The sequence below is a fragment of the Chamaea fasciata genome, unplaced genomic scaffold (assembly GCF_029207755.1).
Source record: "Chamaea fasciata isolate MVZ Bird 193981 ecotype frontalis unplaced genomic scaffold, bChaFas1.0.hap1 SCAF_6, whole genome shotgun sequence".
Classification (NCBI taxonomy): Eukaryota; Metazoa; Chordata; class Aves; order Passeriformes; family Sylviidae; genus Chamaea; species Chamaea fasciata.
The window spans coordinates 6686604-6710479 of record NW_027094091.1 but is presented as its reverse complement, the minus strand read 5'-3'; the positions used below and the strand labels follow the sequence as shown (position 1 = coordinate 6710479).

General features: G+C 40.3%; 1 protein-coding gene across 7 annotated transcripts in view; it reads right to left on the bottom strand.

Annotated features, from left to right (window-relative positions):
• CTBP1 (C-terminal binding protein 1) overlaps nucleotides 1-23876 on the bottom strand; it is a 235501-nt gene that overhangs the window by 144878 nt on the left and 66747 nt on the right. The window contains exon 1 of one of the 7 annotated variants that reach the window (XM_066185333.1): nucleotides 4833-5473. The exons of 5 other annotated variants lie outside the window; for them this stretch is intronic. In XM_066185333.1, the coding sequence (XP_066041430.1) occupies nucleotides 4833-4839 (7 nt within the window). In that variant the 5' untranslated portion in view covers nucleotides 4840-5473. Of the gene's footprint in view, nucleotides 1-4227; nucleotides 4252-4832; nucleotides 5474-23876 lie in introns of those variants that run through there. One more of the 7 variants, XM_066185334.1, reaches the window with a different exon arrangement.

Here is a 23876-nt window from a genome sequence, read left to right as displayed (position 1 = left end):
CTTTTATACTGACAATTATCCCCATTTTATAGAAGGATAACCCAAAGAAGAGACAATTAACTAGTCTGGGCTCTTTCCTTCACCACATTAAACTAGCTCTAAGGCAACATGATTGATCTCCACTGTAACAGCAACCTGTTACACATAATTTTTCACTCTGACTGAGCAATTGTAACAATTCGCAATTATTGAGTAAGAGATCAATTAAAAGCAAAGACTCAGGTAGGAGCAGCAGAAGAAGGCTGAACTAAATATCTGTAGAAGAATCAGGAGGTTTTGCTGGACGGTTTCACCAAGATAGGACACTCGGAACTATTTTTACTTCATCTCCTAAAATGTGGATGTAAAGGTAGCACACGGCACAGCCTGCTGCTGTCTTCACAACACCACAGCTTGCTCGATGAGCGACCTCAATTATTTTGCCCTGAATGACAGCAGAAATAGCAGCAAGCACTGGGAGGGCTTACACAGCCCAAGAGAACGAACACGCCACTTTCCAAGCTGTACAGCCTCTAGTCTGAGTACTCGTTTCTTAAAATTGTGCCTCAAAATTTGCAGGATGTTGTGCCAACAGCACTTAGTGTCAATGTTTCAGTAGCATTTCCACGTACTGAATATTGCTCATCCCAGGCTGAGACCATACACTTGCACAGTTTCTTTCCTGAGGGACACCAGAGGCCTGGAATATTTACTAGTCAAGACAGGCCACGTATGAAAAGTGTGAGAAGAAGTACAGAATTATTTTTAATATTTTTCCCCAGTCTCTCATCGTTGTGCCCATTTTTCATTGTGCTCTAAGTTGCCCCACGATGGGAAATTGCATCTTTCCAAAAGCACCTCCTGATCTCTCCTCCCAAGCCAGCCCTTACCAAGGAGGAGCATCAGTGTCTCTCAGGCTACCTCACCCCCATGTGAACCTGCCTTTCCTGGGATGCACACAAAAATTTTAGCAGTTAGACATTAATGACAATCTCTGAGCTTAGCCAGGAGTGGCAAGAGCCACCCTCCACCCCATGGTGCAAGAAAATAGAACAGTAAAAGACACAGCGGTCTATGAAGAAACAAATTTCATAGGAGTAACTATATAAAATGCCAGCTCTTCCCCTCTGGTAGGAGGGTGACCACTACAGGGATGTAGAGCAGAAGAGTCTTGAGAAGACTGCTTTGACACTGCAAGGTCCAGCTGGATTTCCCCATCCCACTTCAAGTCCTCATCTGCAGTTTCAGGAAATAGAGCACTGTTCCCACCAAAATCAATTGCAACACTGTGTGCCAGACCCCAAACCACACCCTATCAACAGGCCACACACACCATGTGTTTTTGCCGACACACAAGCACAGGAATCAGGGGGATGGGCAGGGACTGCAGGAGCGAAAATGGGATGAGCCATCCGCGGGACAGGACCTCGCTGTGCCCAGGCAAGGCCCCCTGCTAAAGCGAAACCGAAAGGTTTCACACTCACAGCCAGCAGCAGCATTTCCTGCCCAAGCTTCCCAAAGAGGTACACCAAGTGAATCCCTACAGTGCCGTGGTTTCCTGTCCACCAGGCAGGCTCCAGCCCATCCTGAGGCAGGATGCTGCTGCTGTGGGAAGAGAGCGCGCTCCGATGGGAACGCCGGTCCCGAAAGGCAGATGTTGTGTAAATTCATATTTCATCAAAACAGTTAATTGTGACAAGAAGACTATAAAAATCCTTGTACCGCTTAAATTATTTCTCCACTTAGAGCAACTCTACTACCAGGAAATGTTACACATTGCACTTTATAACCAACTGGCAGCGCTCAGTGATAACATTACAGCTCTGTTAAATAACAGATATAAAAATCACAGATCTTTCGCAACTACAAATTAATTTTTCTCCCGTCATTCAACATAACCATTTACAAACAAACATGCCATGCAATTGTCATTAAAAGTTTTTCAATCTAGCGCTGCATGTGTTTAAATATGAAAATTATACTTCTGAAATAAACATTGCTGCTATCAGGGGAAAGTGCTACCGTAAGTCACATCCACTACAAGACAGAAACTCCCACCACGAAGACTCAGTAATCCCTCGCATTTCACCAAGGAAATGTTTTCTCTCCATCCATCAAGGTCATGATAAAAGGAAAAAAGCAAACAAAACCCAGCTACAAAACAACTTGACAGCACCTGCTAAAACTTCGACTGTTTCAGACCCACAAGTAGGCAAAATAAGAAATTCAGAGACTGCTTTGTAATGAATGAATGATTTATCCCTTTACTGTTGCCAAACCTCCAGTAATTTATGTTTAGCAAAATTATTTTATCTACGTGAATCCTCTTGTGCACACTGGAGTCTGTTATCCACCCCATACAATGAGGAAAAAACATAACCCCAAAAAAACAACTAAGATGGTTTCACTTTCTTCTAACCCGACCTTTTTTTATGTTGAGTTATTCAGAAGAGTTTATTATCTATTCATACTTGGAAAATATATATTTTAGTAACATGTATCTTCTTTAGATATTAAGTCTACACTTAGCATCATTTAAAGTAAGATACAACAAGGTTTTTTGCAGCTCCATGGGGTCACAGGATCTCTAAGTGGCACCAGAGAAGCAATCCAGTACTGTGCCAAAGGGAGAGGAAAGCCTTCATCTGCTCCCCCTCACCTGCCTGGGTGAGAAAACAAGCAGGAGGCGGGGAGGGTAACTCAGTTCTGCAGTGCTCACATCATCTTTCATATTTCTGTTACTGCCACAAGCAGGCAACGCCTGCCAGCCTGGCTGCAGTTTGTTTACACACTATTAGAAACCAGAACTTGCTACTTAGGCTAAAAAAGTCTCACTAGGTATCAAACAGACGTAGACCTTATTTTGTCTGTTTTCTGAGAAAAGTTTATATAATGCATGAAAATTATGCATGCCATTATGTAACAAAATCAAAGTGCCATAAAATGTACACATGGGTATTTCTACTTTCAAACAGCAGTTGCTGAACTGAACAGATCGCTTGTATAAATAGCATGTATTTAATATTAATAATAATAATTTATACGTAACTCTCTGAAGTTCTCACCTACTCAAGTAATCACAATCACCTCATTATAGCACGCTGATAAATTCAAGTTAAACTCCATGAGTGTCTCTCATTTCAGACGATTTGGGTAGATGATCAAAGAACTGCAGGTGCACAGTTTTTCCCTGGGAGACGACAAATCACCAGTGGTGCAACAGGTACTGTTCCTATTCATCATCATTTTTCCCAACCAGGATCCCCCTGTCACGGTCCCTGTCGGCAGTCAGGATGTTTGTGCACCCATGGGTGCTCGGGAGGAGGGTTGCTGGGGCAGTGCAGCTCTCCTGGCCGCTTCCCACACCCCAGAGGAGCAGGGGCTGCTCCTGCTTGGTGTGGCCAGACTGAAATTCTTCCACCCCTCCATATAAAAACCTCTATTGATTCTCAAAGCTTCAGGCTAGCAACAAAAAAATTAAGTTTTTAGCCCTAGCAACAGAGTTGGCCCCACAAGCATCCTTCTGCCTCTGCAATGGCAAGAAGCAAGGGGTTAATCTCACGTGCAGGTGGAAATCACACTGACTACACCGACAGAACCATTGATTTTAACCCAAATTCTATATAAGGCAACTTAAAGGTTCAGTGGCAATTTTTTTTTTTTGAAAGAAACATTCAAGCACTGATTTCTGAATGGCCATAATCAATTATTTCTATCCAAAATCTCCACTCTTCACACATGTCACAGAAATAGTCGTACAAATATACTACAGTTTCCAGCACCATCTCCAGCTGGGGATGCCCGCAGTGTATTTAAATTCCCAGCTAACTACTAGATGGCACAGAAAGCACAGGACCCAGTCCTAACTGTAGCCTTATGCAGAGAAAAATGCCACAGAGAAAAAAGTTGCAAGATCTGTCAGCAGATTTCTCTGTCTGAAAACATACCTCCATCAGAAATAACTTTTGCCACGAAAACAACCAGGAAACTCAGAAGTTAAAAACGTGAATGTGGTTTTCAGAAGATGTTACATATGCAGAAGAAATTTAATAAATGCAGTTGATTGTAAAACGCCTCATGAAAAAGAAAGGAGAAACGTTGCAAAATAACAGAGCTAAATCTGACCATGAAACGTATAACCGATTTACAAAGCAAGATAGAGAGTATTGAACTTCATATTTGTTATTTTAAACTCAAACCAAAGTACGTTCAGACAACCGCACCTAACCACATCGATTTCCAACTAACCGAAGGGGAGGTATTCAATATCTGGCGAATCCACAGAAACAACTTATGGGAAGAATCCCGGCTTTTCCTCTGGGATCTGACAACATCCCCCAGCCGATTCCCGTTTACTTTCCGCGATTCGGCACAGGCAAACCTCGATTTCCCAACCGGAGACAGCCGCAGCGCCAACTCCGCGCTCGCCAAGTTCCCGGCAGCGCAGCGCCGGGACGGGCGGCGGGAACCCGGCAGCCGCAGCGGTCCCGGGGCACCCCCGGCGCCGGGAATAACGCAGCCCACCCCGGATCCGTGCCCTCGCCTTCCCGGCGGCGCTGCCCGGGAAAACTCCCGCTGCCCCCGGCACAAAGAGCCGCATCCCCCGAGCAGCGGGCAGGATGCGGCCGGCGCTGCCCCCGGCGCTGCGCTGGCGCAGCCCCCGCCCAGCGGCCGCCGGGGGGTGCGGTGTAAAAATAATTATTTAAAAAAAAAAAAAAAAGAAAAAGGAAAAAAAAAAAGAAAAATCAACCATCGTGGCTCAGGACGGTGCGCAAGGACGGGGCAGCGCGCCGGGTACCGAGCATCCATCCATCCCCCCGTGCCGCCCTCCATCCATCCGCCCACACGCCCACCTTGCATCCCGCCGCCGGCTCCACACCGGAATCCGCCGCCACCGCCGCCGCCGCTGCTGAAAATACGGGGCAGGCGGGCGGACCAATGGGGGCGGAGAGCGCCGCGCCCGCAGCCAATGGCGGCCGCCCGCCGCCGGCGCCCGGCCAATCAGGGCGCAGCTCATTAGGCGGCGGCGGCCGGGAGCGGCGGGGGCGGGGAGCGGCTCTGCCCGCTCCTCGCCCGCCCCCCGCGATTAATTCTTTTCCTCCCTTTTTCCTCTATTTTTTCCTTCCCCACCCCGCCTTCTTTTTCCCCACCCTTTTTCTTTCTTGGTTTTGTTTTGTTTTGTTTGGTTTTTTTTTCTTATTTCTCTCCTCTCCCTCTCTCTCGCTCCCCCTTTTTAACTTCCCTCTGCCCTTCTTATTTTGGGCAGGGCCTTTTCTCGGATATTTTTATGTTGTTCCTCCACTGTGCATTAATTATAGAGTCCCAAACTTGGGGAGTCCCCAGGGAACTCGTTCCGCTCTGTGTGGAAGGATGCGCTTGCCTAAATCGTGACCGATCGCTGGGAAGCACCAGACACTAATATTTTAGAGAATCCAAAAAGATGAGGGGATATAAACCACTAAAGCTACTCCAGCCAAAATCTGAGCTCAGCCACTGGTTTTGGCATGGTACACAAGCTCTGTGCATGCCTTCCACAAGCTCCCAGGATGCAGAACCAGCCTTTAAAAATAACAAAACGAAACCAGCAGATGTTTCAACCACACAGCTCCACTCCAGCATGCAAAGCTGCTTAATCTGCATCACCACTGCGAAATTCTTAGCAAAGTTTCTGATTCAAGTCAAACAATTGTGGGTATAAATACCTGCTTGGCTAAAATATATGGAATAAACAGCCTTTTTTAAAAAAAAATCAAATTCTTCAACATTCATTCTTGGAAATAAACTTTTCAATCAACAAAACTCATGACTGCTTTATATTACAGCAGAAAACTATCTGCTGTAGAAGAGGGGGATAAAAATGCCTCAGAATTTTCTTCTGGTTTTCCATTCTGGTGACCCTAATAATTCCTAAGTTCAGAGCAAACTGAAACAGTGACAAAGCCTGTGCCTCCTGTTTCTGACGCTGTGCTCCTTCTGACCTCACACCCAGCATTTCAAATCTCTAAAATGTATTTGCTCGAAGCCCTTGCCTGAGCAGGCCAGGTTATGAATATATTCACAGAGTTGGGCTAATACAGGATAATACACGCTGTGAAGTGATGAACCCGATATCAACCCAAGTCTTGATGATAATTTACAGGAGAAAACATTTCTTTTGCAGATCAAGAGAGGTTTTTGCCTAAGATGCCCCAAGAGCCAAGAACACTGTGACGCTACGAGCTGCTGACAGGCAACCAATAACTGTGACAAATTATACATTCATGGCATCTGCAACAATCGATAAACTGACTTACCAAATTAATAAAATATAGATCACAAACCATACATTTTTATTAAAGAATAATTTCATGATAACCAAGTAATGTGGATGCTTCCAAGCATAAGATTAAATTACATGCTGAGCAAACCTGGCATTTTGTGATAAACTACGAAAATAGTCTTTGCAACAGCAACTGAGGAAGAACATTGCTGACATAGTCTATAAACATGTTTTATAAAGCACAACCGAAAGTAACAAAAAAAAAACCCCAAAAGAAAGAAACGCCATAGCGAATTCACTAGAGAATTCACTACCATATCGGCAATAATTACTTTTTAGACTTCTTGTTTTGTCATTTATTCCTTCAAATATGATCTGATTTTGGTGTTAAAAGTAATAAAACCAGATTACCTACATAGGGGATTATTTACACCAAATTAATCCCTTAACTAGGCAGACTTCAGCAGTCATTACTGGAGTACACGAAGATTTTTAGCACATTTATGATGACAACAAATGTGCTTAAATACACAAAGCAAGTATCTCACCTGATAGACTGACCCTGCTGGTCATAATTTTGTGCCTGCTGAATAACTCTTGAGTTTAAAGAACTTGCTTGAACATGGGAACACAATGAATCCCACTGAATTTGAAGGTCTTACGCTTTACACATGATAAAGTGTTTTCCTGCATGGATGTTTTCCCCTGCTGAGGAATGCAGCGAGAAGGGGTTTCCCAGCTTTCAGTAAAGGTGTTGGAGAAGTTCTTCCTTTCTCAGGGAGGAAGATGGAGCTTCTCTTATGGCAAAGGTTTCACTACTGGGAAGAAAATACTTAGGCACATGCTCAATGTCCACTGTCTGTGTTTGGTTCCTTCTACACAGCTCTGAATCATGTCCTAAATGAACAATTTAAAATACTGGGATCATGTTTATTACAGTTTACAATTATTAGTTCCTGAAACTCCTTAGTGCTTGGTCTCTCCACGCTAACTACGCCATACAAACTGCATTCGAAGAGTGTCCTAAATTAGCTTTAATCCTCTACAATGCCAGACAACGTTATGCTTTCAGGATGTCTTCACATGATTGATGCCTTGTGAGCTCTTCCAAATATTTCTTTTATAGCAAAATATCCAGCATTTCCTGGAAGAGGACTTTCATACTTTTGAGTATTTTACATCCATAATGTTTAGTCATTTCCTCAACTTCCACGGATTTCCTAGCTAAACACATGAGATGTGCTGTTTCCTGTCCTTCTTTCTAGCTAATAAATAATGGAATCTTAATTCTGAACTGCTGTCATGAAACAAAAATCAAACAGAGCCTAAGCGATACAAAAACAATATTTGTTTATATTAGATCCATTATTAATTCTTTCTTAAACAAATGGCATTTAATAGTACATTAAACACATAAACAGGAATATATTTGAAGTTATAATCCCATCAGCTCCTTCTCATGACATTCATCTTCTCAAAGGCAATATCCATATTTCAATCTAATCATTTGTTGAACATCGTTGTTAATAAACAGACATGGTTCCTTAAAAACAGCTTACTACTTAAATAACTGATGCCTTCCCTAGCTGTGGCAACCTAGATCCATTTAAAAAAAAAAAAAATCTATTCTCTGGCATATTATTAGCAACCAGAAATTTATTATGTTATTTTCTTTCAAAATTAAGTATCTTTATTTAGAAAACATACCTACATATCCCCACTTACAGACAACCATTTATCTAAATATTTTACAAGCGTTCTGCATGGTGATCATTTCATTTACTAAGAAAATACCCACATTGCTGTGAATCTTTTCAGTCCCCAAAACGTGCCTACAGATAGCAGCAGTGCATATTTTAGAGAAGCGGCAAACAGGACCAGCTTCAGAATTACACCCACCACCCTCCACATAAGATGAGGCGAGAGCATTTTTTCTTGCCATAAATTACCACTCCCTTCTATCAGCAATTATTTAACTTTCAAAAATAGCTGCAACGAGACAAAATATGAGCTATAATTACGCAAATTTATCCCTGATATTAAGACTGCATACATGCAGATATGTAAACCTAATCTGCTCTAAAATCTGCAATGTTAAGTATTATAATCAAATATACACCAGGGCATCTTTATGGCATCACCCAAATGACAACATCTCTATGCTAAACCTCTGTGAGCCATTCCAGTGGCCAACAATGCCCGTTACTACTTTTTTATATGGTACCAGTCAGTCAGCCCTGGCAAATTTTCTTCTACTACACCTTCCTCCTTCCCAGATGAGTGCTAAGTCCACAGGAGTCAAAGGGACCACCAGCCTCACTTCCAGGAGGGGTGAAATAAATGTATCTATATATCCATCTACATATCACTGAGGGCAACACAGAAGCTGTCTCAGGTTGGAAGTCCATACTCTGCAAATATCTAAAGGCTGGAAGTATTAGAAATACCGTACATAGTTGACCTGGTTTTGCTTTCTGTTTCATACAGGACCTAGGGCTAGAGGGCACTTTATGGCCTGACCCAGCTCAATAATCATTTCATTAAGTATTTCAAGACTAAATTGCATCATCCTTTTCTTGGAAACTGGAATTATTGAGTATCTTAAGTTACTCAATTAAAAGCAAATTAAAATTTGTCTACTCCTGCACTACTAGTCCGACTCAAAGCAAGCACCTCCCACGTTGTCAGAGGTCTTGATAGACCACTGTCTCTCCAAAAGTGCCAACAATTCTGCTAAATCTCTATCATGCTGTGAAGTGCTGCCTCTCAGACAGCTGCATTTATCCTGTCTGTACATCCAGTTATCACAGAATGGTTTGGGCTGGGAGGGATCCTAAAGAACATCCAGCTCCAGTCCTCTGCCATGGGCAGGGACACCTTCCACTACAGCAGGCTGCTCCAGTCTCCATCCAACCTGGCCTGGAACATTTCCAGGGATGGGGCAGCCACAGCTTCTCTCTCAGCAACCTGTGCCAGTGCCTCCCCACTGTCACAGGGAAGAATTTCTTCCTTATATCTGATCTCACCCTGCTCTCTGCCAGTTTGAAGCCATTCCTCCTTGTCCTGTCTCTCCATCCCGTGTCAGAAGCCCCTCTCCAGCTCTCTTGTCACTCCCAGTAGGTTCTGGAAGGTGACCTTTCAGCTGTCTCCACAACAGAGGTGCTCCAGCCCTCTGAGCAACTTCATGGCCTCCTCTGGACTTGCTCCAAGAGATCCACAAACTTCTGATTTTGAGGCCCCAGAGCTGGACTCAGTGACCCCAGGTGGGGTCTCTGGCTTCACCCTCAGCCATTCCCAAAGCAGCCCCTGGTGGCGGAGGGCAAGGAGGTCACACAGGAGGCAGCACCATGGGCAGGCAATCTCTGTGTTCTCTGTGATCTGAGCATTTCTTTTAGTCACCTATTAAATTGTCAAATCTACAGCATTTATTATGCAGTTACCATGATACAACAATGAACTCGGGTTATTATTTTTGGTTAACCTTTTTTTTGTTATTCTTTGCACTCTTGTAGGGCATTAAAAGTCACAGATTCATAGGATCTACTTTTTGCAGAGAAACTTAACAAAAGATCAGAACCAAACAGAGTTTTCTTTCTCCACATTTGTTTTCAATGGTGATAGAATAGATTGCTTCACTAAAAAGTCTTGATACTTTCTGTTTTAAAGCACAAGAACAAATGCTATTTTTAAAGTCAAAATGTGTTATAATCATAGGGTTGGGGTTTAGGGTGGGGTATTTTTTTGGGAAGAGTAAAAATCTATTTTTTCAGTTACAGTGAAAATTCTGAATGCATATTCACATCATTTTGCAAAACTGTCAACACTAGATACACACTTCTTTCTTTGAACTATCTCCCTGTGTTGCAACCCTCATCTAAATTTGAAAATATTTTGGTAAACATAGCTGATGTTTCATGGGTGCAATTTTGAGACCATAAGGAATTTAAGAAAACAGTTGATGCTGCATTAAAATCTAAAATTGGCTTTTAAGAATCCATCAGCTTTCTTAAATCAGCAACTATTAAGAAAAACATCCAGAAATTAGTATCTGCAGCTAATCTACTTTCTCCTAGATTTTCTTCCCTGGAGTGTTGTTTTGGAACTTTTGAGCTCCTTTTGAAGGATATTTGTACATTCTTTGGCGGTGACATATTTTATACATTACTTAAATATGTTCTTCTCTTACTATGACACATGTAGCCCAAATATCAAGGCAATTGTATCACAACATTTATCCCAACAGGCTTTTACTTCCAGAGCAGGTTGTCTCAAGTATAGTTGATAACATCCATACTTTGCCCAGATAAAGAAAACAGTTTGAATAAAGCGTTATGAGCACTAGTGGCATAACACATTTCTTAGAAGCACAGGTCTGAGAAGATTTCCCTTGGGATGTTATAGGAGCAATGTAAAATAATTTCTTTCATGAACTTAAATTTCCTTATTAAGAAAATTCCTGTTTTGTTTTGTTGCCACCACTCTCCTTGGAAAGCTGTGGTGGACTTTGGGGGCTCTGCTCATCAGGAATCCTCTTCCAGAATTCAACCTCAACTCATTCAGCAGTTGTTTGTACCATTTTTCTCTTCTGCAGCTATTGGCTTTCAGTTCTTTTCCTCTTGCTCCACACAGTATCTAAGATAAATATATTTCTCATGTCTCCCTCTGAGATGACAGCCTCTTCACCTTACTCATTAAACTGTTCAGAAATGATGAACTCAAATTGATAGAGCAGAATATTCTGTTCACTTGTTTTTATGCATACCACAGGGGCTTCTAAAGCACATCCCGTGATCATCCAAGTACTATTTATCTATAATGAGAATCTTGTTCCAAGTTTCTGTTTTACAAAACTCTGCTATTACTCACTTTGAAGACATGACCTTCGATTTTATATTTTGAATTTGATTCTACTTCTATTAGCCCAGTGTTCAATGTAATCTCAGTTATTTCTAAATAATATCCCGATTCCTTGTAATATTCAGGATGCCTTCCAATTTCGCCATTAGCACAGCCCCTCTACTCATGCCAGACGATCCATGTGGAGCAAGCCAAGCTCAATACTCCACTGGAAACCTCTCCTGCAACACCACGCCTTTTAGAAAAAAATTCCTTCTTTTTGAATAACACCTGGTGATAGATTTCTGCAGGAAGAAATAGTTCTTTAGCCCAGTTTAGCCCAGCAGCAACCACTCCATTCTTATTCCATCCCTCGTTATGCTGAGAGTTAAGAGACGCAGAATGAAGCTGTGCCTCCAGTTGCTCACACAAGGGCTGTGTCTGGACTCTGCCACCTCATTATTCAGCAGATGGTCCTGAGTGACGTGTCCTGGCTCCAGATCTTGGACAATGCTGGGCACGTACTGAGGGATCGGCCTCTGTGGTTGGAGTCACGCTCAGGCTTGGAGGATGCTTTACTCCAACAGCCAAGGTCTCACTGACCTTTAAGAGGCCGCCAAAACCCAAACCTCAGCTTGTTTCTTCACTCCTGGTAGCTCATAAGGTAGAAGCCTATAATTCTTAGTAGCCGTAAATACTAATTTTTATGAGTCTTGAATTAATTCACAATAAACTCTGCAGTATTCCATAAAACACACAAGTGCTGAGGGCTGTGCTGAAGTAGGGGGTTTTTATTTTTTGAACAAGAGATAATGTCTGGATTTCAAAACACTGTGGTGGTTGAGACATAAAGGGTAAAGACTCCTCCAGAGAGGTGAGGTGAAAGAAGCTGTCCTGCACACCACACGGCTGCCTTCGGCACACCAGAGTCTTCAGAACCTCTGAAAGAGATGGTCCTGCCAAAAACTACTACTGCTTAATCAGGTTTAACCCTTTTTAGAAGCAGTGCCAATACCAAGGCATCAAACCGGAGTCTTTGCCTGTACCTGTCTCCCTATCCCCAGAACAATCAAACAGTATTGTTAAATCACTCGGTATTGTTAGAGCAGTCCACAACTGCCCTGGAGGCACTGAACCCAAATCCCTCTTCCAAAGGGATCCTCCTTGGCTTGAGCAGGCCAACAGGGATACAGACCTCTGGCCAGCAGGGTGGGATTTCTGCAGAGGTGCCAGGGAGCTGGAGGACCTCTCTCTCTCTCCCTGTCTGCTGAGTGAGGTGTGTTACACAAAACGCTGCATTTTAATTATGCAATTACACAGAACTGAACGACCCAGCTCTGGAGTTTTGCAGACACAACCCTGCTCCTGGCACCACCTCCCTCAGCGGTTAAATTCTGAAGCCATGTGCAGGGCAAGGAGTTTTCTCAAACCCTTCCAAGAACATCAGTTAGGCAGTCCTAGTTATGAACTTCATTCAGCTTTGTGCTCATTAAATCACAGCTGTTTCCCCTTGATGCTGTATTAAATCAGACATCACTGAACCTGCCTCTCTGGGTGTGTGTACACAAACATGCTTCTCCCTTTGTCCTGCAAAACAAACTCCTAACAGAAAACTGTTTATATTAAAACTAACTGGAATTAAATGCCAATTAACAGTTAATAATAGTCCTAAGATAACATTTCAGATCTATTTAATCCCATAATAAACTGACTGCAGTGCTGACACTGGTTCGGTTTCAGCTATTGTTTTGACTCAGAAAGAAACCACCAGTGGATTAAAAAACCCAAATTATCTCAAGCATGAACACCTCAATTGAAAATGTTCCTACCTGCTCACAAGGAGGCCAACACACCTCAGTTCCCTTGCCCACCTTCTCATCGCAGCCCTGCATGAATGAGGAAGGTTTTTGGAGGTTTTACACATGTTCATTAATTTCCTCTTATTTAAGAAAGGAAGATGGAGTTTTTTCCTGCTTCGCTCTCCTTTCATTAACTCTTTGGATCACAGGTAACAGAATATATTTAGCCTATCTGGAATGACAACACTGTTCAATTTGGATGATATAAACCTATATTTCACTGAGAGGAATATGTTTGTTTTCAAAGCTGTGTGAGATACAGACAAAAACCCACTAACTGAAAGTATAAAACTAGATAAAATACACACTAACATCACTCATTGCATTTTGTGCCCACATTCTCACTAGAGGGAGACTTCTCGCAGCCCCTCTTGAAACAGGAGTAAAAATAGAGCAGTTTTGAGGGTTAAATCCGAAACAACAGCTTAACATTTATTTTTGTATTTGTCTGTTCTTATATGCCTTTTCTGAACAGTTTAATACCCTTCAGAAGCTCAAAAAAATGGTTCTGCCAACAACAACAACAACAAAAAAAGGCTTAACCATTTTTAGAAGTACTAGCGATACTAAGGCTTCAAAATGGAGTATTTGCCTGCACTTGAGGCTTCCTTCTGTGAAGAAAAAAGCTCTGTAATTCTCAAAAAAAGGAACAACTGATCCTGTAGTGAAGGCTGAACTCTACGATACCCTTGACACATCCTATTTCAGTTCTTTGCTAAAATGGATTGAACAATACATAATGGAAAAATACAAGTGTTGTAACTTAATCTGGGCTGTAAATCCCTGCTCCAGACACACATCTCTCCTCCACCACCCAAATGAACACACAATGGACAGATGAGGAAGAACAGCTTCCATTGCATACTTGTAACGCTTTCGCGTCACTTAGAACGCTTAGATTATTTGAACAAAATTACTTTTTACTTAATCACAGCAGAAAAACTCCATATAGTTTAGAAAAGGAAAAAAAAAAAATACTGGGAGTAATTTAACAAGGTTGCAAAGTTCCCCGCAGCAGTCCTTGGCATGGACAGCACTTAAAAATGGGTGAAAAGCTACAGCCATTCAAGGAGAAACTAGTTTCATCTTGTTTGAAGTAGAAATTCCCTACACCACCTAAGCAAACATCCTCATCCCTTCAATAACCCAAACACTTGAAGCCAAAGTAACAAAGCAAACAAGTATTTTCAAGAATATTTCTTCATTTTGTAGCACTGTCATGTCTGGGGCACCCAGAATTTCTGGGTAGTGCTAGGAAGTATTATTTCCTATTTTGCACCACTGAAGAATCTAGAAAAAAATTTTAGTCCCGTGAAAAGGTCCACATAGCTTGTCTCCAAACATACAAACTTCAGAGAGTATACAGAACTAGTTGCCCTACACAGTCATTTAAATTGTCATTTAATCATATAAAATGTTGGATATATCAGAATAAGAAAGCAGGAATCATTAAAAAAAATCAGATTCAACACTAAGACATGCACAAAATTAAAAAGGTAAAGAATTGATTAATGACAGGGATGATGATGTAAGAATAAAAATTTATCATTGAAATGAATACAATTTTTTGGAAAAATCTTTGCAGAGCACCATATAGTACCAAATCTTCCCAAACTGACATCACAGTGCCTTGATAAGTACCTTATCCATTTTCTTAAATCCAGCACTAACATACTTCCTACTGTAAATACTTCAAATATCCATTAACAATAAGAGAACTGCTGTCAGTGATAGCAGGTTGGCATTAATATGCAAAAAATAGATTTTTTTTTCCATTCTGAAATATTATGAGTATTGTGTCTAAATAATTGTGTCTAGAAAGACTAAAGTCTTTGCTTTTTTAAAAAGTCAAAATGGGTGAAACGAGAAAAGAAAAAGATTTCTATATCCCAATATTTACAACCTGTCATTTGCTTATACAGCTACAGATAAATCAAGAGATGCTAAAAATGTCAGAAGTTAAGCTATCCCCCTCATTTTCTTCAAACTAGTTTTAGTCAAGTTCTCATTTTAAAATTGTTCAGTTACTCCCTTTGCTGAGTGCAGTATATTTTGAATGTGACATTTCCCCCACCCCCACAAGAGGAAATCCCATCACCAAAAGGGTAAACTCATTCTCTAGAAGTGACTGTATCTGAAAAGATTAAACTGTCCTTTTGGTCCACTGGGCTTTTGGGGTGAGGAAGAGTGAAATACCTAAAATTTACAGCATCAGTAAACAAAAACAACTGAGGTCTACCTTAAATGGCTCACTATAGCATGTAACACTGTAGGGAAATGGGATTTTACAAGGATACAGAGGAGTAGATTTTTCCATATTTGAAGAGTCAACCAAAAAGGAACAAGAGCAGATAGTCACAGCATCAGGCAATAGGAACGCTGTATGAAAATATTTGAGGTTTAATATGCTGATTTTCAATTTTTTATCAATGAGCTAGATATTGTTACAATGGAAATATCTGCTTAAAAATTTGTTTAGTGCAGTTGAAGCTCTTAAAAAAGAAGAAAGAGAGGGGAGAGAATTGTACCTCAGAAAAAAACAGAATAAGAATACAGAGCCTGTGTTTAAGATAACATCAGTGGTCTCAATAAAATCTATAAACCAGCTTGCTACAGCTCATTGTGATCTAGCCATGCCAAAACATTGTCTTCAAGGGACTGTCAACAGAGTAATGCGAAGAAATTTATTGATTAAAAAAAAAAAAAACAAAGAAAACAATAATTTACAAAAATTTTCTGGTCTTACTAAAGCTGAAGAGTAGAAACAGCTCCACATTACCTATTACTTATATAAAACGCAACTGCTGAATTGGAAAAGTCAAAGCAAACAGAGATTGCATTAAATTAATTAATGCTGTTTTAAGTTCTCCTCTGTCCTGGTCATGGAAGCCTGTACAAGAGCAGCAAGATGTGTCTGTAAGGAACCTCACACCTCAGACTGGATGGGAGATGAGGGAGAGAGTGTAAATGAAATGTGTCCTCTGGAAGCCAGCTTAGTCTCAAATGCTTTAAGGTTTCTGACACTCAGGAAACCCAGAAGCCTGAGTTACTGAGGGCTGTGAAGTCCCACATGAGCAGAAAACATTTTATTTTTTTTTCATTCTGTTTTCCTACACTGCTACACTTTTATTGATTTACTCTGGATTTGAACAGATACATTTCTTTTGATATTACTCAACCAACCAGTATCAAAATAGATAATTGAAGGTGTTGAATATTTGTATAAAATCCACAACTGAGCAGACTGACAGAAAGAAGTAAAAAGTTCATTTGCTCTGGGCTTACATGAATTGCTGCAGTTGAATATCGACTGTTTCTTCACTGTTTTAAGTAGAAGCACAAAACTGACATGAGTGAAATGATGGAAACATTGGGAAGGATGAACAGGTGACATCAATTTTTCTTTCAGAGTCTCTAGTTAAAGAGAACATTTTGTTTTTTGCAGGGAACAGTTGACATGGCTGATGAGTCTGTGGTGGGTCTGAGAAGGTTGCATCGGCCATTGGGGAATACAGAATGACCAGGATCATCACCAAAAACTGATATAATTGCTATATATATTGGAAAAAGCTGAAAGGTTTAGACTTTCATGACGTCCTAGAGGTGGCCCTGGGATTAGCAACTCCTTGAAGGAGGGATTTGAAGAAGAATGTGAAGAAGATATCACTCACTGTTAGGACTGTCCAGTCCTCAGTAGAAAGAACCACAGTGCATTATCCTACACAACACAGCATCTCACAGAGAGTCCGTAAATCCAAATAAGTCAAGCAACCGTTAATCTCAAAATTTAAAAATATTTTTAAGCTTTTATTTATCCTAGTTGATAGGATTTTTTTAAAAAAATAAATAACTTAGGGTACTAACACACAGAAACTAGTCTAAGAGGTGAGCTGCACAAGAGGGTGGATGAATTATTATTAAAATTAAATCTTGCTGATGGTCCTGAATAAACACACATCCTCATCTCTGACCTCCAAAAAGCCTCCAGGGCAGCTGCATCACTGGAACTGGGACAGGATGCACAGCTCAGATACCAAAGTACCCGAGACTCCCACCCTACACAGGCAACCACAACAACCTCTATTGTCTTCATTCCAGCTCTAAGTATTTTATAGATTTAATCACTTTAACATCTCAAATGTCTTGATAACAGTTGGATCATCTAGAGCTCAGAAAACATGCTACAGTTTTCTTGAAAACATTGAGCACCTACCAAACCTAGGTGACTTACACATAATGGTAGAACTCAGGTGACTTAAAATGTTAGTTGGTAATTCATGGAAATACGTGCTGTTGAAAATAAAATTAGAGATATGCAGGTTTTTCTTCTAATTATATTCCTTCTTTTAGTCTGTTATATTTTACGTATTTTTTATATTGCTCACACAACAATGGATTTGCTGTTTCTGGAAAAACATGTAACTGCATCTTCTTTCAGCTAATGACAGCACACTAAGTTATCTTGTCATCTCATTTCAGACCACAAGAAAAAACACCCTACCACCAGTTTTTAATGTAAAGGTTAAGATGCATTTGCTCTCAAGCTCATTCTATTAAACTTTTTTCCCCTGATTAATGGTTAACTGGCAATAAGTTTGCACTTTTTTAGTGATATTTATTTCAGATTACAAGCATCATGCTGGGAAACACATATGTAATAAGGTTTATTTCTATTTTCATGCTATTCCTTGCCAAAAACGCACGGTGAAACCCATCTGTTGTATTTCCCATCTGAGGTTAGACAAGAAAAGGAGACTCTACATAGCACTCTGTCACTGCAAACAATATTGATTAAAACAGAGTTTGGAGATGGAATCCAAAGTGCTTACTCAGAGCAGGCATTCTGCCTCACTGATGCACACAGATGAAAATGTACATAAAATATGACACACACATGGAAGAAATAATCACCAGGGGAACGCAGCACTGGATTCTGAGATAAGGACCTAAGTAGAAGCTGAAGCATCAGAGAATTGTTTCTGTACATTTGCTCACACGTACCTTCAAACATGCAATTTATTTGTACCAATGCTTTTTTTCATTTGCGCCAGTTTAAAAAATGAAGTCTCTGTCTGAAAAACTGAGGAATACTTGGGAGCCCTTCTTTTGTGCCTTGCATAGAGGATGCAAGTGCTCTGATAGGCCAATGCACACTGCATTGTTTTTCACTTTCTCACAGAAAACAGACACTGTCCCTCTTTGCAGATGGCCAGCCTTCACAATGTTTTAACTGTACTCATTTCCTCATTCAAGACTCAAGAAATGTTCTTCCTTTTATCTGTCAAGTAAATTCAGGCAACACATAATTCAATGCTAATTTAGTGTGTGAAGGAGCATAAGTAATGAGGATGTTGGTAAAATCAGCTGAGATGATGCAAGTGGATTCTGATACAGGGAGGAAGAAAGGCCACCAAAATATCAGACATAAATGGAAACAAAAATATCTGATACACATCTTACTTTAAAGGGAACAGGGGTAGGCAGACACACAAGAACAGCTTTATGTTGACTACACAAGAAAAGTATTTCAGAATTGGAGACATTCTAGTATTTAGGAATGAATGGGCATATAAACCATAACTGAAACATGCAATTGTACCCCCCAGAGGAGACTGAGCTCCAAGGGATAATTAATGAACAAACTAATGGTAAAATCTACCATCACAACATACAAGGATTTAAATTAAAATATAAAGCAATTCAGCTTCAACACCAAATTCTGAAACGTCATTTGTACTGTGGATACAGAGATCAACAGGACTGTACAACTTCAGTAAAGACATAAACACACAACATATTTTTCTTTGCCCTCCTCTGAAAAGTAAACGTGCACACAGCTTTTAAGGAGTGTTGCATTCAGAGCTCCAGAAAGGGATGTCCTCAATAATAAAAATACAGCACAGTGCACAGCCTAAGATACATTTCAGCTTCTAAATGCTCTCTCATCAGGAATGAGTGACTTTTATTGTAAAGATACAGAAACATAGCCAACAGGGTAGCTTTCAAGAAAAACTGCTCTCTCATCTAAACCCCAGATCCAAGGAAGTTGATCTGAGTCCTTGTCAGGCTCAGATCCTTCCTACCACCTGAAGAACCTAAAGGAGGAATGTGATCCAAAGTAGAAGTTCCTTTACATTTGACTAGAAATGACAGAAACTTCCACATCACATCATCTCAAGTAAAACCTTAGACAATTTATAGATGACCTTTCTTCTTCCACTCATGATCTTGCTGGCTTAACTGTGGCTCATGACATTGCTGCAAAACTCAGGGACAGAACTCTCAATTCAGGCCAGAAATAAAAAGTTTATACAGCAAATCTCCACAGAATTTTCTGTAGATCAGAGTTAAAAGGTACTGTGCTCAAGGGTGCTCAGCTAGTGCCTCCTCACTGAAACAGCCACTGCCAAGGGTAGTGAAAACAGTAACGTGGTTATGGTAATACAGACATCAAACAGTATCTTGGCAAACCCCAAAATTTTGTATTAGTGTTATATTTCATCAACCTGAGAGATTACATTTCAATAAACCAGAAAATTACGCTCTGGCTGGGGATGAGGTTCCTTTAAGTAGGAATGTTTGTTTTAATTTATTTGACTCTCAAGTTTAACAAGAAGTTTCCTGTTATCACACAGATGTTTGAGGGAAGGCGAAAGCAAACAGTTTTACCAGCTTCATTCTATGCATCTTCACATCTCTCTGTAGCTCTATTACTTCTTGGACTGACATTAAAGGCTCCATCAGAAATGCCAAAGTTTGCCGGATATTTCTCCATTCTTCCCTCAACTTTAGCAGTGCAATAGAAAGATGCTGCTCTTCAAAAAAAAACCACAAGTCAACACAATACTGTATTTGCACAGCCTACAGACATCATGTAGAATTTACACATTTAGGGGTATAAAGAATGCTTGGCACAGACACAGAGTTGTAATTGAGACCATCCCCAGGACTAATAAACTGTTCTAGAAATGACACATCACCCCCTTTTATTTGTAGATGCCTGTTAGTTAATATCTCCTGGTTAATGTTTACATCCCTGCCCTTATTTTAGGGCAGATCCCCAGTTCAATGCAATTTCCTGGTAATTAATTTTTTTTTTCTGGAGATAAATCTTATCTTAATGAAACTGTACCTGCCTTATCTAGTACCCAAATCTCTGGCTGTGTGGAAAGATCACTTCCATAATGTACTGGATGCAGTCCAAACCTGAGAAATTACTTCTATGTACTCACTCTCAAACATGTTGGAAATCTTGGAGAAGTGTAGTAAAGTGGTTCTGGTAACTGTATTACTAAAGCAATAAAATCAACATAGTATTTTTACTATTTCTTTAGTAATAGGACTTGACAAATATAGAGCACTGTAACAGCAAACCAAAATCCACTTATATTTTTATTGCTCCTGCTTCAAAAACAAGAAATAAAAGATACCACTCTTTTATTAGACATAAGTTTCTTCATTTTCTTGTTGTAGAGTTTATATAACTGCTGTTGCTTCATGAGGCAATATTTAAATTAAAAAAAAAAAAAAAGCCCTGTACTAACAGAACCAGTTTGTTTTCAAGAACGTTTTGCATTACTGTGCACAGGCAGCAGAAATATATCTGTGGTTTCCATGTGAAAACTCCCGAGTATGAAGGAATCTGTCCTTTACGCATGATAAAATCTTGTGACACAGCAAAATATTGCTGCTGCAGTGTCCTCAAGGTACGCCCTTCGGAGAGTCCTGCGCTGCTCACTCACAACTGCTGCAATAATCCATTAAGTAAAAATCATTTACATGCACAAAAACAGCTCAGCTGCTGAATCATGAAGTAAGTATATAATAACTATGCGCTATAGCTTTTTAGCTTGATAATGCTATTATTTTTCTTTCACATTTGCTCTGTAAATATGTTTCAATTATTCCTTAATATAGACAGTTGCTTGAATAGGCAAATTATTAAACACTAAGTAACACTGTTCTATAATAGCTTGTTGGGGGTTTTATTAAACTATATATAGACTTTTCACCTTGCAATAAAACCAGTAATGAGTTAAGCCTCAGACAGATGAGTGTTATCATCCTTTCACACGTAAGGAAACAACTACAGGGAGAAACTGCTGCCACAAGGACTCTAAGCACAGCTGGCTACTCCTTGTTCTGATCTCCTGTACCTTTAATCACACACCACAACGCTTGTAGGGATCTGGTCACAGATATGTTATGTGAATCAATCCCATGTTGTGCATTACTGCAAGTACAGGGAGCTACTTTTTTTCTTAATATATCCTGCTTCTCTTTCTTTGAATACTTCAGCCATTCTGAGCTAGACCAAAAACACCCCTGAACAGTGATCTATCTCTAAAATTAATATTTTTTTACAAAACCTATCAAATGCATATTTGAAGTTATGAAAACCATTATTAATCACACTGCCAGGCCTAACAGGGAAGTATGAGAAATGCACTGCAGCAGGTGCCTGAGGTTGTAGACACTGAAGTGCTGGGTTATGGACCATGCACTACAGGTGGGCAGTGTAGCTCTGATTTCGGACTCTAATGATGAGGCATAAAGCCTCAAAGAACTGAAGGATTCCCCAAAGTTCTACTAACTTTGGGCAAGGAAGACAGAAGCCTTCCACAATTGAGGGTGCAAGAAAAGCTCGTTATGGGTTCCGACCAACGATCCATCTTGCTAAACAGTGGTAGTTTTTGTTCTGGTTTTTTTCCCCTGCTGCTAGACTCAGGAAAAGAACAGTGAGAAAAAGAAGACAAAAAAAGGGCAAGACTTGTATTTCAGAATCTCTCCCTGCCACCTGCAATTTGCCATTCAAGAGCTCTATCAACCAGAATTGTTTCAGCAAACCCAGTGGAGTTTCTTCCACGAACCTATTCACTCTTTCAACCTTTGTGAAACTTCAATAACCTAAATTATCCTGCAGTAAAGCTTCACAACTCACCTGATGTACGAAGAAATGCTTCCTACACCTACACACAGCAGTTCCACTCAGTGCCCACTGGTTATCGCTTTGAGAACGGAAACAGGTTTGCAAGGATAACAGAAGAGGGGTTTTGGACTCCTGTGCAAGAAGTAGGACATTGTTTTCAATCCTAGGGCTGAAGAGAACATTTTAAGTGCTACACTTTCATTAAAGTAGGTCAAAATCTTCTTCCTTATTCCCAGAAAGGGACTTGATGTTCTGACTATCAATAGTGTAGAGTGCAGTGCTGAGTCAGGTACTTTTCAAGCACAGCTCATCAAGACTTTTTCAAGGAGAAATGTCAGTGCTCCCCACTCCTGCTTGCCGGCTGGATCCACACACAGCCATGGAGAAGATCCCAAACTTCAGGCAAGTCCTGGACTGCTTCCTAAAGGCACCTGTGTTCAACTCTAACAGCTCTCGCCAACCTCCCAGGTCTTTACAGGATGCCACTCATAGCTTGGATACCTGAGGAAGGCACCTTCAAATCACATCAGCAGACCTAAAAAATCCTGAGTGCATAGCTCACTTCTGTTAAGAGTTCTCATCTTTACACCACCCCAGCTGTTTGAATTCTTGTTTCCCTCATTTGACTAGTGGAGGCCAGAACAGACAGCCCAACAGTGTCAATGCAGGCTGCAGCTACAAGACCAATAATCAATATGCTGTCAGCAATTTATGATTTAATAAGATACCATGGGCATTGCTGTGTCCCTGAAACATGAGGTTAGAATGGCTAATACCTCATTATGAAAGACAGTAGAAATTATGAAAATTAGAACTAGAAGAAAATAAAGTGGCCAGAGAAAATGAGAGCTGAGTTTCCTAACGACCTGATTCAGCTGACAGCTCACCATGCTTATGCTCAGTTGCTCCACAAAGGTTTTATGGTATTTTGCAGTGTTAGTAGAGGTATCATAATAAAACTTCTGTAAATGCATTTTTCCACATCATTTCTGTATTGACTAACACTGAATTCAGTGAATGACACCCTGGTTTATCATGCAATCTTTTATTCCACTTTATTTTCAACCAGACAAATGTTTTTAGAGAAGACACTGTCAAATTTGAAAACCATAAAACTGGGGAGGATTATAGCCAAGCTTCACAGAAACTGAGTTCTGAAAACATCCCGTCCAGCATACTCTAAATGTTTGTATCAAATTTCCTGCCATTTAAAAAACATGCTAATCTCAAGCATTAATGGAACATCTTCAAATGGTGAGTGCATCTTAAAATAACCTTACGAACTGCTGAAACCTCATGTCTAGATACATTTTTGTCTTAGCAGCAGCTATGCTGATTCTCTTCTTGCTGATAACATCATATGACCAATATTATTCTTGAATAAACCTAGAAAGAAAAAGCTTACCCTTACCTTCTGTAGAGTCCAAACAAAAAACCTTTCAGCAAGTAAAACTGAATCAAATCAGTGAGCTGAATATTAAAAGACATTTCCTTGTACTTGACTGGCAACTTGACTGTTGTTGTGGACAACATCTTCTACAATAAAATTAGCACCACAGGTCACAACAGACAATGCAGCAGGTGCAGCTTAACACTCAACTAATGCTTGAAGGTAACTGGTTCAAGGGCCTGGTACTTTAGGTGTCATAAAAGACAAAATATTGGCAACAGTGTCAGCATATCTTGTTTCTTGAATCATCATCAGGAGATGAATATTGCAGTGGGTTTTCTGAAATTAATTCCTTTTCCTTCCAGCTTATACTTTCTTACCAAATTAGTTTTTATTTTCTCAACCCATAATCCTTCAATGCTACTGAAAGGACAGAATGGAATCGAAATGTAACTGATTAAAAGGGAAATACATCATAAATAGAAACCACAAAAAAAGGCATTAATGCATCTGTCAATGGGGAGAACAATGTCATGTGGTTTTGGACACAAAATCATTAGGCATTACTGCCAATCTCCAACACAGATTATACTCCTAATGTCAAGGATATGATGATATCTTGAA